The 15631-nt window shown below is 43.3% G+C and overlaps 1 protein-coding gene across 7 annotated transcripts in view; it reads right to left on the bottom strand.

Annotated features, from left to right (window-relative positions):
- Positions 1-15631, bottom strand: part of fbrsl1 (fibrosin-like 1) — a 235123-nt gene that overhangs the window by 69123 nt on the left and 150369 nt on the right. For all 7 annotated transcript variants that reach the window (XM_028413217.1, XM_028413221.1, XM_028413218.1 and 4 more), the window contains one exon: positions 10197-10226. In XM_028413217.1, the coding sequence (XP_028269018.1) occupies positions 10197-10226 (30 nt within the window). The remainder of the gene's footprint in view (positions 1-10196; positions 10227-15631) is intronic.

The following is a 15631-nucleotide window of genomic DNA, read 5'->3' as shown; positions in this document are numbered from 1 at the left end:
TAAGGTAATAATAACAGAGAGACACTATTCAAAAGGTGACAACTCATTTAACCAGCATCACTATAAGTCACATAAAAATATAATTATTATGCCTTTCCCATCAAGGCCTTCATGACTTTTCTTTAACATGTGCATTTATAAAGCTCCTCTGACAAGGGATTAATTACTGAACAAACTCGTGTTTTCCCTCTGAACGCACATCTTCTCTGACTGTACTGTACTCTCTTGGGTCTCAATTTGATAGTTGAGTCCAAGTATTCCTCCAACTGACCAATATTTCAGCCAGTCACTAGGCAGCTGTTGCTGCCCAGATGACTATTCCTGCCTTGAACACTACCTTGTGTATCTAGGTGAAAAGCACAACCACAGCATCTTGAATTAATAGGGCCGGCCTCATTTTATCACCAAGAGAGCAAAGCTAATGAAATCATGCCGGAATTAAGTTGTTTAAGGCCTAAACTCTGGTTCTTGGTGGATGATAATGAGCATACTACTTAGGAACCCCCCCCCCCCCCATTCTACCTCCTCATTCTGTGTTAAGCTACTCACATTGGTTGCCCACAAACAAAGCACACAAGCAAGTCTTTCAAAGGCCAAATACAGTGTGGGGGGTTTGGGGGGGCCAGGGTGAACTTAACAAGCAAGGATCTTACAGATTTAAAGGTACTGCTAAAAATTTATGGAGGCATGTTTGGATGAGGGCCACGGTGAACAGCTTGGCCAGCTGAGCAACATCACAGTGGGACGCCTAATAAGCCTTGCGCAATTTTTCACCCCATATTTTATCAATAAAAAAGCAGTTTAAACAGCCTCCCCCCGAACCGCAGCCGCTGCACTGGCTGCCATCTGGAGCCCTCTTTCATTTTATAATCCAACTGTCATTAAAATGCTTCTTGGCAGTTTACAGCTCGTTCCCCCTGTGCAGATGTGGAAGCGATCTTCAGACGGGGCCCTCTGATCAAAGTGTTCGCTGCTGTCAGGCAGAACACTTACCACCCTCGGGCTACCTTCCAGTCCTATCTGGACTTAATGCCTCCCATTATTTATTTATTTCCACACTTCTGTATTTATCAGGTGCACCACTCCCAGCAGAGCTCAGGTCAGCACCAGAAGCAGGCAGTGGTTACCTAGAGGTTACAGAAGCAGGCTCAGGGGTGGGAGGGGATGGGAGGTTTAAGGCTAGAAATGCTCTTAAGCAAACCATGTAACCTTGCTAAATAAAAAATACCTGGAGACTTCATGTCCGCTGAAAGCTGATGACTAAGAGGAAATAATTACTAGAGAGCCAAGCCACTAAATCTGACCCCACACTCTCCCACTGTTTTGGTATTATTTTTGGTGGCTGCATGCAGCTGTGCTGAAAAGTTTTTCAGATTCAGATCCAACCACACACATAGATCAACTTTCAATTTAAAAACAGCAATTTTATTTCAAGAACTAGTCAAGAAATATTATATATTACTCTAAATTATACAAAGAGGTGTTTGAGGATTAGGAAAGATAACTATCTATAACTATAACTATAACTATAATTATAACTATAACTATATAATCTCATGTGCAGTTCTTATATGGGAATATAAGGATTTAAATCCTGCCAATCAAAACAACAATGATGCACAGACACCACAACGCTGCATTGCATTGTATACGAGGAAAGCATGGAACACATGCATGCCAACAAGAAATATGAATGATTAATGCGCATCATAGCTGTAAGTCACCAGCAGGAGATAAACGTGAGCTTTGTAATCTAATAATGAGCATTTTTGGCAGCACGCACAAAGGTGATGGCAGACTCTGACCCACTGGCAGAGTTTCTGTATCATATCACACTGCCACATTCACTGTGTGCACATGCTTGACTTGCAGGCTACCCAGCGACCTGCGGCCTCCTCACTGATGTGGCGTGGCGCGCATGGCGCTAATGCTCCGACCGGGTGTTGATTGAGCTCCCCTAAAGTCAGTGACGCATGTTGCCTTTGTTTGGCAGCCATCCCGGTGTAAGAACTGGGGCCATATTCCGCCTGTCAGTGCCATGTGTTCGCTCTCCTCAGAGCACAGCGGCTGATGCCACTCAACTACCACCCCCCTACCTCCCACCCTCTGGCATCTCTGTGGGCACCCCAGGCCTAGCAGGTCTTCACTAATGAAGTCAAATTAATTTAATGGATGCCCATGCCGCCTGCGTCTGTGGTGCTTGGCAGGGGGACCGTTCTAATGCTGGTCTCAGTCTGTGGCTCCAAACCTCATACATATCCAAGAGCTGCTGTACCTTTTTTGTGTGTCAAGCTAAAACTGACAAGCATATCAGCTTCAGTTGTGCAAGTATGCCCTGCATGACTCAGACCTGTTATGGCAGGGAGGGCTCTGCAGTTAACTTCAGAAAGAGGCCAGGTGTGCTCACTAATTAAAGCTCTCTGAAACAATGGGGAGAAGGGAAAATAACTGGCAATATGCACATGAATGACAGCCATCATTAATATGTGATTCCCTCTGCCCCTGAGTCTAAAAATCCCTGTTAACTTTTATGGAGTATACAATAATTATTTTTTTTTCCTGTAATCTTTGAAGCTCTGTACCTTTTCCCCCGGCTGGCACAGATCAAAGCCGGCTGGTTTTGTGCATAAGGGACTGCCGTGGCTGGGTTTCTGGTTTAATTGAAGGCAGCTGGCCCCTGTGTGTGTGTGTGTGTTTGGGCCTGATCTCAGCATGCTCTCCAGAGTTCTCAGCTTTCCATCGCACATCGCATACACATTTGCCCACGGAAAGTTCCCTCCAGAGCCTAAGTGACGCGAGGACCTGCAAGGGCTGAGGTCTGGCAGTCGCCAGCCTATCCACAAGCATCTGAGTGTTTAGATTGACTTGGAGATGCTCAAGTGGTTAGCAAAGAAAAGATGGAATATGTTTCTCTCAGTGGGTGGGAGAGGCTCAGAGCTGACTTCCTTTATTGTCCATCATCACCATTTTGAAGGCTGTAGATGATCCTTTCCATAAAGACGTGAGGTCGTGAAACTTGGCCTCAGTAGGAAATAGTTGGTAAGTGGAGACAAAATACAGAGCTTTAAGAAATAACTACAGCCTATGACTTCATGATTAATGTGTGTTGATATTTCTTATAAAATTTCTATCCAAAATATGACCAGCACACTACATTGCTGACTGGCCTCTTTGTCTGAGGAGGGAATTGAAGCTCTCTAAACATTCTTTTTGCAGCCGCAGTGGACCTAAACTCCATTTACTGATGTATTCCTGGCCAAAGAGGAAGCAAAGATTCTTCAGGGAAACATTATCCACCGTGGCACTGATTCCTAATAACAACAGGGAATTCTATATTTATCCCTGATTGCATATGCCATTTGTTGTGGAGGAAAAGCAAGTCCTCTTGCATTAGGAAGTCTTGTGCAGACAAGCCAAGTCTGGGACAGACGTGAGTCTTGGTGCGCCAGGTCTAAATGCACACAAAGTCTGTCTTGCATTTCCAGTCAGAAGAAATGTGTAAGTAATTACAGTCCAACCATGTTTATTGAATAAAAACCCACTTAGGCATTAAGTTTATGCACGATCAGAAACGCTCAAATCTTACATCCACGTACACAAAAACATTCACGTTTTTTTTCTCTTTCCGCAGAACATCTGCACCCAATATGGAGTCAATTTTACTTTTATTACTCATGTGGAAAAATGTATATAGTGCTTGGATCGTTATTGAAACACAGGCCACTTGAAAAACAATGAATCCTGTGCCATGATGGTTTGGAGCACTGTGGACACGTACTTTAGCTTGGGGTTAGTCAGTTTGGCTGGCTGTTTAATGTTGTGTCACAAAGATGTGTAATGCTTTAACAAGTGAATGCACAACTGCTGTCACTCAAAGCTTATTACACATAAAGACATTTCAGGTTAACTGCATTAAGCAGCCTTCATGATTGATATTATGTTTTGTAATCTAATTACAGTGAAAAATGGATGAGTTACGTAATATCACTAATGAAAGCAGATGTATATTTTTATTTTGCACGACTCCAAATTGTTTAACAGCAGGGACATGAAAAAGGTCCGCAGTGTGGCACCACAGCTGTTGTTAAATCGCACAACTTGTCTTGTTTGATATGGCGTGTCATGCTTTCTCTATCACCGTATCACTGAACTGACGAGATCTCTAGCAGAAAATTGTTCAATCGAGCGCTTCACCGGCCATTGCTGAAAAGTCTTCTATTACAGAACCAGGGCTCTCAGGTGGGAAATGGTGTTTGAAGAAAACCACCTTTAACAACGGATCCAGTCCAGGTGGAGCGAAAACACACACCAAAACCTGGTGTTCATCGAGGCAACAATAACTCCCTCAATAACAATGATCACAAGCTGTTGAGCATGGCTGAGTGGTGACAGGATTTTCTCAAAGAGTTAGCAGAGCACTGGTGTTTCAAAGACAGAATGGTGGGTGTGTGTTATGATTTGAACAGAACAAAGGGACAACTATTTGTTCTATTAACACTCAGCCAACACAAACAGCCTCGCTGAGAGAAGGCAGTAAGTGAAAGAAGATTACAGTCTTGATGCCATGTTATGTTTTCACACCTCCCTTGTTCTGAGTGGCTGGCGTGGTTTGGCTTGCTGCAGCCCTTCTATTTTCATCTGCGATGCCAGCATCAGTGCTAACCTTTAAGAAAGAATCTGGACCAGGGTATTGGGTGCCACATCAATGACGCCACGGCCATGTTGACTGTCCCTGCATCGCTGTATGACATGCATTGTTAGTGACAAGCTGTCTTTGCTGATGTCAGTTGGCTGTGTCTGCTGGCTGGCCCCGCAGAAGCTCCAAGTCTTTCTCTGTCATCACGCCTCTTCTTCCCAACATGCACTGGGGCTGGTTTTCACTGCTGAGCGTGCCCTTATACTCACTTGCCTCCAAGCTTGTACGCAAACACAAACACATCACATACTGCTAAGACTAAGGGCGTCCTTCTTCACTTCAGAGGCAAATCCGAATGTGGTTAATGATCACCGCATACTAGTGTGCTAAATGTACAACAGATGCACTGCTTGACAACCACACAAAGAGAACAGCGTACATCAGTGGGGGCTGACCATAAATGAGAGCATGTTGCAAACAGCCCAATATCATTATAAGTGTTTCCATGTTCTTTTAAAAGCTAGAAACATCTGATGGATAACATGTTCATTGCAATCTTAACCCCCCATCCTTATACAGCAAAGTGTTACAATCAAACATTACTCTCACTAGTTGTACGAGGTTTCCTCTCATTTTTCCCCTTTTATGTGTTTTTTACTTTAGGGCTAATCCAGCATGTGAAAACAAACTATAGTGAAAAGAGGAAGTAAATGAGTACAATAAAAAAAGATTAGAGAGACAAAAAGAAGGAACGAGAAAGACAAAAGCAAGAGGGGAAAAGAAATGACATCTCCATATTAAGGCCTGTGTTGCCGGTGTCAGTTCTAATTTCACAGTGCCTGTGGGGAGCTGAATGCAACCAGTCAGCTCTGGTCTCATCTCGTTCCTCCTCCATTTTGAATCAGGGCTGACGAATCCCAAGCTGGGGGGGAGGAATATTACTGACAAATTGGTTTTAGATTAAAGGAGGTGGCGAGACATTCTGCTTTCTCAGCTCTTTCCCAGGTGCACTTAATCTAATTTCATTAAAGAGATGAGGACGGATGATCACTTGTGTCAAAACATTAAACCGGTCCATTTTTTGCGTCCATAAAAAAATGGTTAAGGTTGTCAGCAGCCTGGTGGGTGGCCTGTTTGTTATTGAATATGATGACTCTAGGAGACCAATCTGGATCTTGCAAAGCAGCGGGGGGAGGACTATGTAAGAGGGACATTCCTACATGAATTTATATTACTATTGGCTTTTTTCTTTTTACAAGACGGCAACAGTCAAGAAGAGGATGTGGGCGAAGACAAATAGGCAGCAGTCAGTAAATAAAAGAGAGCAGATACAAAAGGCGGGTGGGATTAAAAGAAAAAAAAACCTGTGCGGGAGGGGAAGTGGTGGTGTTAGTGCATGTGTTTAAATCCCTACAGCATCCTTGTTATTCGTTGTGGCCGCACAGCTAGCTTTACAAGGCATACCCCCCCAAATACATCAGTTGGGAGGATACCACTAGCTGACGAGCCATTACTGATAAGCTGGAAGAGACGCTCAGACGTGGTGATATGGCATTCATTCTGCAAACTGCAGGAAGATAAGGAGGTAGAGGAGGAATTAATGTGTCAATCAGAGCCTCTGTGCTGCCCTGGCAGATGAGTACAGCAGAGCCATAAAAGAGCTCATAGTCGGGATGTGGTAATGGTCCTTGGAGACTCCCCCCGAGACAGATACACTTTCTGCTGAGTGACTGCTCATCAAATAGGGCCGAATAGAATTAGCCGACCTGGGCGTCCTCCACTGTGGCTATGGTAACTCACCTCACACGAAGCCGCTGTGTTAACGTCTCACGCACAGACCAGAGAAGCCACTGTAATATTTGCACTGGAGAAAGAATACAGAGGAAATTGGAGGAGCCTGCAAGGATGGCAAAGTGGGGCCTAATGGAGATAGGATGATACTCCAGGAGAGCGCATGGACAAACTGAAAAAGGATAAATCCCACTCAATTTCTTTGTCTGCCTCTCTAAAGGGAGAAAATGACCGTCTTGACTTTGAGTGTCATGTCAAACATTGGCAGGTTTATAGATCACAGGTGGAGCTGCAGATATTGTTTACATTCATACTGGCTGGAAACACACTTTGAGAAACATCTGCTGTTACAAAATTAGAGGTTAATTGCTGGATGTTGTGTGTGAGTGTTCACCCAAGACAAATGAACACTTATATTAAGTAATGATCTTGTGACAACGCAGAGTTGCCACTAATACAAAAGCACAACTCTATTTTTGTGAAGCACTGCACAGCTCACAACAACACATGTTCCGAGGACATTCAATGCCTCAGTGTTTGGATCAAAATTGAAACATCAATGGTGTTCCCATAGCGATACCATAGCCCAAAATAACGGTCAAACGTCTCTAAGACATCAGATGAGCATCACAGGAAGAATAGAATACTGATTGCTTCCCATCTGCACAAAGCTCTGAGCAGTGAACTGGAGGTGACCTGGCAATCTGCAAAGAGTTCAACTCTGACATATTCTGAAAACACATGAGCACATTGCTTTGATACAAATGAGCTTCACAAGGTGCAGCAATCTAAACTGACTTTGCTGCAGCAACTCGTCAGTGCTATTCAAATACAGTGTAACCGATTGCACCCCGGGGGCACACCTGGAAGCAATATTCTAATTAAGTTAATCTGTGAAATCCTGACAATGTGGGTGTTCAGGTGGCTGGTAATCTGATGTGAAAGGAGCCTTTTGTTTTCGCCGGAATGATACGGGAGGAGCTGGCACCTGTTTCAGCAAAACGTTGCAGAAAATTATCACTGTCGAGTTATCCTGAGTGCAGGCAATTACAAATGACAGTGTTTGTCTTTCTCCTCATGGAACCCAATTTTTACACCGCCGTTCTTTTTTCTTTTTTTTTAGCTTTTGGTGATGGCCTGTCAAATTATTTTTTTCTCGTCCTCCTTTCCCTTTGCAATTTGATATGGATGATTCACAACTCTCATCACCCTGATTATGGTAATATGTATTTCTGAGGGAATGAAAAGGTCAGCGCTGCTATAGCCTTTATCCAGATGTTCACTTTTTGCACTCTTCAACTATGTTGATTTCATTTATAGGGTAACTAGTTTTTGAGTTGTTGTTGCTACATTTCCTAGTTTATGTTTTTTAAATGGCACTGCTCATTAACATGCAAAGTCATTGTTAGCTGTTGGAAAATGGATGAAGTCAGGTTTGAGATCTAATGTATCATCACGTGTGTGTGTATAACACAACAGGTGTCTATGGCTCCTAAACTACTTGCTTAGGTTTTGCAAATTATAATGATCTCTCTACATTCAAGATGCACATTACTTTCCCAAACTGCAAGAAGCTGTCTTACAGTACAGAAAAGGTGTCAGTACTGCTTTCAGATTGCTAATATCATAATAACACAAGAAAAATGAAAGTCTAAGAGTAAGAATTGGGAGCAAAGCTTGTAAAGAAAAAAAAAACAGTTTGTAAATGTGTAAATCAAAAGTTATACACATTCAATCCAAGATAACTTGGTCACATATCTATCATTGATGTTTTTCACCTGCATGACATGCATTCTGCAGGTTTCTTGTAATACAAGAACATTAGCAGTGAGACACTTAAAGGTAGGGTAGGAGATTTGGAAAACTCAGTGAGACTCTGCCAGATTTTGAAAGTAAACACACGCCCATTTCTCTCGGAGTTCACCCCGAAGCCACGCCTCCAAACCAGTCTGTGACTTCGGCCATCATGCATGTACCTCTCTGGTGCGCGCAGAGCAGGAAGAGAGTGACAACCAGCCAATACTACGTGCAGGTGCGCCTCGTAGGATTGGCTGATGTTTAGTGTTTTATAGCTTCCACAGATGATTCATATTCTTCGTTTTAAAGTGAAACTGCCGAACTAATCGGTTGCTATCGGATTGTAAAGAGAAGTTACACTAATTTAACAAAAGTGAATCAGAATGAAATCTCCTACCCTACCTTTAAATACAACGTGCTTTATGACATACTAATAACAAGACTATGAAAAGAAGGTGAAGCTGCAATCTGGCTCTTGACAGCAGAGTGGGTAATAACTGGCACAAAATGTAACAATCCAACAATGGAAAACTTGGCAGCAATATCTAATAGTCCACCCTGTATTGAACTGTATCCCAGTCCATCTACACTGGCTAAAATAAGTGGCGCCAAACACCAAATATGGAGCTGTTTTTGTGAACAGACAGGCTGACACCTTGACAACAACAACACAGCGGAGTTTCTGCAAAACTGCCGGAGCACTGCTTGTCTTTTTTTGTCTTCCGTTTCTTTCAGTGTTGTTTGGTATGGTAGTATCAAACTTTTACAACATTAAATGTCAAAATTTATGACACTATATAGAACTGTTATAAATCTCAAATAACTGAGCGGAAGGGAAAACAAAACCCTGAGAAGGAAACACTGAGAGCTTACCTCCTTCTCTATACCCCCTACCGTGATGCCAAAGAGCCGTATGGAGACTGACAGGCCTGCTACGTCTCTCTGTCGTGTCAACTAGCTAGCGCCCTCCGCTCCTTCTCGCTTCAATGAAGAGATAAAAGCCTATTGACTTGCCAGGCTACAGTTAATGCAAATTGGGCCTGCTATCAATGTATTATTTATAGGGAGAGCTGCAGACGTTTCCACAGAACTGGGAGCTAAGCTTACAGGAGATTAGGCCTGCTATCTCATTCATTTACCAGGGAGTAATTGCTAAACTGTGGAGGAATTTGGATGTGTGAGCTTTCCCAAAGGCGGTTCATCTTGTAACCAGGTGGCTGCCATCAGCTACGTCGGCGACAAGCAAATACACAGAGGTGCGAGTGATAGACTACTTCTGTTAAATGGTTGTCAACTTGATGACATCACCGCTAAAGACTTTGGAGAAAACAAAGGTTTCAGTTAAGCCAGATTTAATCAAGGACAAAGAGGATTCTGTATTCTTCACTCATCCATTTGAAAAGGGATTTAGCACAAGTCATTCCTGGTTGCCATCTTTGATTGGCTTACAGATCAGAAACACACTGTCACACAGACTATAATTCACTATCTTCAACACCCTAAAACCTACACTGTTGTCAAAATGTTTACTTCCAAATCTCTTCAACAGGAATGACAACATAGGGGGCCTGAACATGAGTAAAGATATCGCCATCTAGTAACTTAGAAAAAAAAAAAAAACACAATATGTGCTACATGACGAGATTAAGCATTCACACACTGTGATCCCGACTCGGAAACAAATCTAAGACATTTTCAGATATAAAATGATCCAAAAATAATAGGTGCCATATCTTTTTAGAAACAGAAAACTAACAGATCGTCTTTCTGTGCTACGGTTTTCTTTGTCACTTTCTTGCTCTGTACGATGCAAATGATCAGGACCGGCAGAGTGTCTTCTACCCCTCATCTTTTTTATGCTAACAACACACTATGACTGTCTCCCTTCTTTAGTTGAGAGTTAAAATGTGTTATTCACATCTCTCAGCAGCTTCATGTGGTGGGTGAATAAACACAGGAAAAGCAGTCTTACCTTGTCGTCAATGTCACTCTCGCTGTCACACTGTAAGAGAAAAGAGACAGACACAGGAAATATAAGGAATTATTCATTTGGCTCCCCCCAGTAGCATAATCAGTGCAGATGTTATTTTTGTGTGCAACCTCTCATTCACTGTCAGCTTTCAGTGCAAACGGCAGAGGATGAAGAGGGAAAGGAGAGTGTGGTAGTCTAAGAGAGTTTTCAAGTTTCAAAAGCAGCAAAGCTGCATAGACCGCCATTCTGGTGTTTCTTTCTCCAATTCAATGCTGGAAATTTGCAAAGGATGAAAAAAAAAAACGAATAATACTATACATGAGGTTCTGTTATAAAGATCCTGTTCAGTGACTTTGCATTCAGCTGCAGCTTGTCATTTAGCCTTTTAAGTGTGCTTTAAAATTTGGCGATAGCATCTCAAGGACAGAGAGAGCTTAGGTTCTTTGAATTCTTCTACACAGTGCCTATTAAGTGTGGTATTTCAAATCCGCCTTGTGACAAACCAGTCTTTAATTTGTATGTCAGACTTCTGCAGGGATAAAGAACTGAATAGCAAGAGAGGTTGTATTCTAAAACATAACTTGTCAAGCATGGCCAAAGGTCAAATCACCTTGTATTCAACCGAGAAGTGAAATATCATCAAAATATGTGGTGATCAGACTCAAAAATCTCAAGAAGAGGGAAGGAAAAAACAAGGAAAAGAGACCTTGCCTTTGACACACAAACACTGAGCCTTTAAGTCTTTCACTCCGGCTGTTTTCACTGGAAGAAAATTCTTTTTAACAAAAAAAATAAAAAGACGATTAATCTCACACAAATGTTGTGAATTATATTCACCTCTAGTCTCAACGAATGTGTAAGTTAAGGTAAAAATCAATTACCCTGTCTAAGAGAGCTTGTTTGAGTTTTATTAGCACATTCCTCCACTTAAATCCAGCTCACAAGACCCTTGCTTCCGTTTCTCACATTCATTTGGCGGGTAGGTTTCTCCCCGGAGACAATAGAGAGTGAAGTTGTGGAAATAGTAGTGGCTGAGTTGCAGGCCTGTCCCACTGGACCTCACAGCAGGATGTATGAGGCGCAGAGCAATTCAAGCAAAGAGCCACATAGAGGGAGAGGGACAGTCCCCACTGAAAAACTGCCTTCAATCTGTCAATTAAGTCCCTGTGGCAACATATTTAAGTGGACCCTCTTTATTTTGTTTGACTCCCTTTCAGAGTGGGGCACAATGAGGAGGGAGCTGGGTCAATGGAGGCACAGCGGCCCTTTGTTGTGAGTGCGGTGGGTCCAAATGTATAATTAAGTAACGAGAGTAATCAGAGGAAGGGTTCAGTGGCCAGGATCTCTCAGGAGAGGAGACTGTGGGCCTGTGTGTGTGTGTCCTATGATTCATCCTTCTGTGGAAAGACAAGGGATACAGCAGGAGTCCTTGCTAAAGCTTTAAGTGAAAAACAATGTGACTCCTCTGACGGATCTATTGTTGATCACTAGATGCAGCATAACAACAGCAAATGCTGGACTCCTCTTGTTCACACTTGAAGTACTCTTAGACAAGAACATACACCTGTTACATGCTTTTTTTGATCATCTGGAAACTTTTTTTCATTCCATATTTACAATATTTATATCCTACTAAGAAAGTAAGAAAAAAAATACCTAACTGTAATGAGCACTTACAAACAAATGAGAAATTAGAAGTATACTCTTGTAAAAAAAAAAAAATAACATGGCTTTCTCTTCAAGAATATTCATGCTAATTTCTGGACTTCTGTTTGTCAAAAGACAATCATTACAGAGAGCAGGGCATTAAGAAGAGAAAGTGGCTTAGGATTCTTGTCAATCAGTTCTCCATTCAGGCTGCCAATTCACAGACAAATTAATTGCCAGCTATTTCTATGCTGCTAGTTAGGGGCACACCACAACCTGTTATCATCGTCCATTTGTTCCCTCACCACTCTGGGGTTTTATCTGAAAGAGATCAGATTCAAAACAATATTTCTCTCCATCTTGATCTTTCTATGAATTACAAAAGGGAAAAAAAAGAAAAAAAAAAGAAAATTGATCCAATCTCAAACGTTGCCCTACCCTCAGGAAATCGGTGTAAATGTATTCTTAGCATGCAGCTGTACGGATGACTTCCATCTCACAGCGGTTGTGAGCTCCACTCTATTACGGAATACGAGTTTAAACCCTAGGTGATGGAGATGAACAACTGGCTCGGTCTATTCCCTGGGTGCATGCTTGGCCTTGTTGTTGCAGCAGTAGCCATGACACTAGAGATGAGGCCTCACAAGGCTGGAGCTGGCGAGGAGGAAAAATAATATAAAAGTGCACAGCATGGTGCTTATCCTTTTACAAGAAGCATGCACTGCAGCAGAGCGTAAAGAGGAATACTAGCTACGGTTCAGACAGAGACAGAGAGAGACACAGCACAGCAGGGGAGAAAGAGGCAGGTGGAAAGGGGGAACAAAACAATGGTAAGAACAGGCAGGGGGGATGCTATAGAGAAGAAGGGATGGGCGGATGGAAGTAGTGTTAGAGCAGTTTTTGTCTGTACTGTATTTGATTGCCCTGTTGGGCTATTACACTTAGTCCCATCAAAGAAAAGCATACAATAAAAGTACAAGATTGGCTCATGTTATGAGTGTGTAGATGTGGTGGGAGGAGGGCTGTCATTTAGCACCCTGCTTCTTTGACTACCTACACTCTGGAAATGATTTTCAGCAAGAAAACCAAATGGTAAAAATGCAAAACCACAACCCCAAACAGAAGCTTCCCTAAACAGCACGTCTGTTGGTCAGAGGGGACATTGTTAAAATCGGAGAGATATGCTGCTCACTAAGCTGTCTGACAGGAGCCAAGCCCCTTGTGGTTTGTGTGTCTCATAAATGTTCACAAACCAACCAACCCCCCCAAAAAATAAGGAGGAAAAAAAAAACGGCTAGCTCTTCAGAGGCAGGGAGCAAGAAGCAACATCTGCACCTGGCAACCGCTAGCTACAAAAAGTAACAAGGGACCAGCTTCAGCGGATGGCTCATCCACAACCCTCCCCCCCAGCTTTCCACCCCCCCCCCCTCCTCTCAGCCAGCACATCAGACGGACGTGTTTGACATTTACACAGCTTTCAACACTTCAGAGACAGGAGATTTATTCCGCCGGCGGCCCTGGCTGGAGCCAGGCCTCAACCTAGGCTGGCCCCCATGACGACCCTGTAGCTCAGCCCTGAAATGAGGCAGGACTGAGAGGAGAGGAGCAAGGGAGAAAGAAAATCAGGAAGAGGGAGGGATGGATGTCTCGATTCTCCTGGACATTTTCTCTGGCAGATTCCGATAGACGTGCAAGGGAAAGACAATAAGCGTTGAGCATCCCGGAGCACATTAAAACGACTGGCCAAATTAATCACACAGTTCCACTTGTCACACTCGGAGGACAGTCTGCCATGAATTCTGCCTCAGAGATAGAGGAAGGAACAGAAGAGGAACTTGCCCGGCGACGCAAATGCTGGCACAGCGTCAACGACTGTCTTCCTGAATACTGATCGCACCCTATACTTGCTGCAAGAAATGTAGAAAAAATAAGCAAAACAAGAGCTGCCAGAGCTGCTGGCATTTAAGTGTCACTGTCGCTTCCTTCTCAAATTTAATAAAGCAATAAATAAAATGGAAAATAGCAGAAAAAGAGAACACAGACATAAAGTGTGCTTTGACGAAATAATTTGTGATGAAAGTCAAACTGGCTCTAGTTTATGACTTACGCCATTTAAGAATTGCTGCTGCTTAGTTATCTACTTTATGTACTAAGGCAAAGCAACATTGTAGTCATAAGTTACCGATAGTGCTTTATTCATAGGCAAAACTCACTGTTCACAAGTGAATAAAATGCCAAGTCAACAATGCAAGAATCTAGACATCTTCATACTGACAGGAGAAATGGCTTCAATTTAGAAGTAATTTCTCCAGGGGCATATACCACTGATTGTAAAAGAAGAGTTCTGACAATCCCAGATCTCCTGGAGAGAGAGCTCACAGAGGGGGTAATGGTCCATTTAGATAGTCGAGGACCAAAGCAGTGTCGGATACTGGTGGAACAACACCAATTTTCTCCCGCAATTTCCCTCCTGCAGATGCTGGGATGAGGTGTGGGGACGTAGCTGCTATGGCTATTTTGCTGGTGCGTGGAAGCAGAGCATCAGGTCCACTGTGGGGGACCTCCTGCCAGGCATGGAGCATCAGCTGGGTATCTGAAAGTCTCTTTGGCCTTGTGGCAAAGGGTAAGGCCTTACTTCATCTCATCTTTCATAATTCATCAGCAGGCAAACTGAGAAGGTGGTGTTTATTTGTGTCAAAGGTGTTATTCAAAACATCTGTGGATGCAGTCACTCTGCATATACACAACAAAACCTAAATATGCTTTAATATTTCTATTATTTAGCTCACTGCAACAAATGCACTGCTGCGTTTAACTCTTAGCCACAGAGAGAAAAAAAATCAAGCGATTGCTCTTGACCCCACTTGCTGTATCTGAAAGCACCACCTAGCAAAGTGATTTGATCACAGGATCAAATCTATACAGCCATTTGACCCTTGACCTCCCCAGCGGGCAACACAGGAAGTCAGCTGATTACCCAGGGTCAGCCTAGGAGCTCTGGATTAGGAAAGTATTGATCCCAGTGAAGATGCAGGGTCCATGGGGAATGAGATGGAGAGAAAAACCTCTGCCGGGCAGAAATGATATCGACCAGCAGGCCTAGACAGGCTCTCACGCAAAACCATATTTGAGCCTGGGACCTCGGAGTTGGCTGTGCAAACAGAGACGGCTTCAGCAAAAGCTCCTTTCACAGAGGCCCATTGAGAGAGGACAGAGAGAATGAGAGTGAAGGTGAATTGAAGAAGACAAGCTCAGAGAAATGCTCTTTGCATTAGCCAGACATACAGAGGCCTCTGGTTTAGAGCTGACACACTTAGGGGAAGAGTCTGCGGGGGCCATGTAAATCAAGCCGGGGTGAGGAAAGATATAGTCCTGACCTGGGGCCAAACTAAGCAGACTTTAACATTACCCAGAGTCCATGTAAACAGCACTGAAACCTGGCAGTACTCTGTTTCACTTCCATGCAAAGTATGTGGTGAGGTCAAGCAGGAAAGGGGGGTGGGGGTACTCGGACAGATTGATGGTGATGGCGGTGTGGATAAACTTGAAGAGTTGTCCCTCTTCCTTACTAAATTAAAGGGCCGCCTTGTCCTCTCCAACAAGAAATCCCTCGCTTTCAGCAGAAACCCTGGGGGAGTGACAGAGCTGCCTGTGCTTCTGGTGTGATCCTTGGAATAGTTTGGTGAGGGAAAAACAGACAGTAATGGCAGATGTATGAGGGAACTGGGAGCATTTATTCAGCAACGAGAGAAAGAAGAAAACTGCCAGAAACCTGAAGGGACAAGGAA

Source organism: Parambassis ranga, chromosome 9, assembly GCF_900634625.1.
Source record: "Parambassis ranga chromosome 9, fParRan2.1, whole genome shotgun sequence".
NCBI classification, from domain to species: domain Eukaryota; kingdom Metazoa; phylum Chordata; class Actinopteri; family Ambassidae; genus Parambassis; species Parambassis ranga.
The sequence above is the reverse complement of the archived record's forward strand: the minus strand, read 5'-3'. Positions and strand labels throughout refer to the sequence as shown.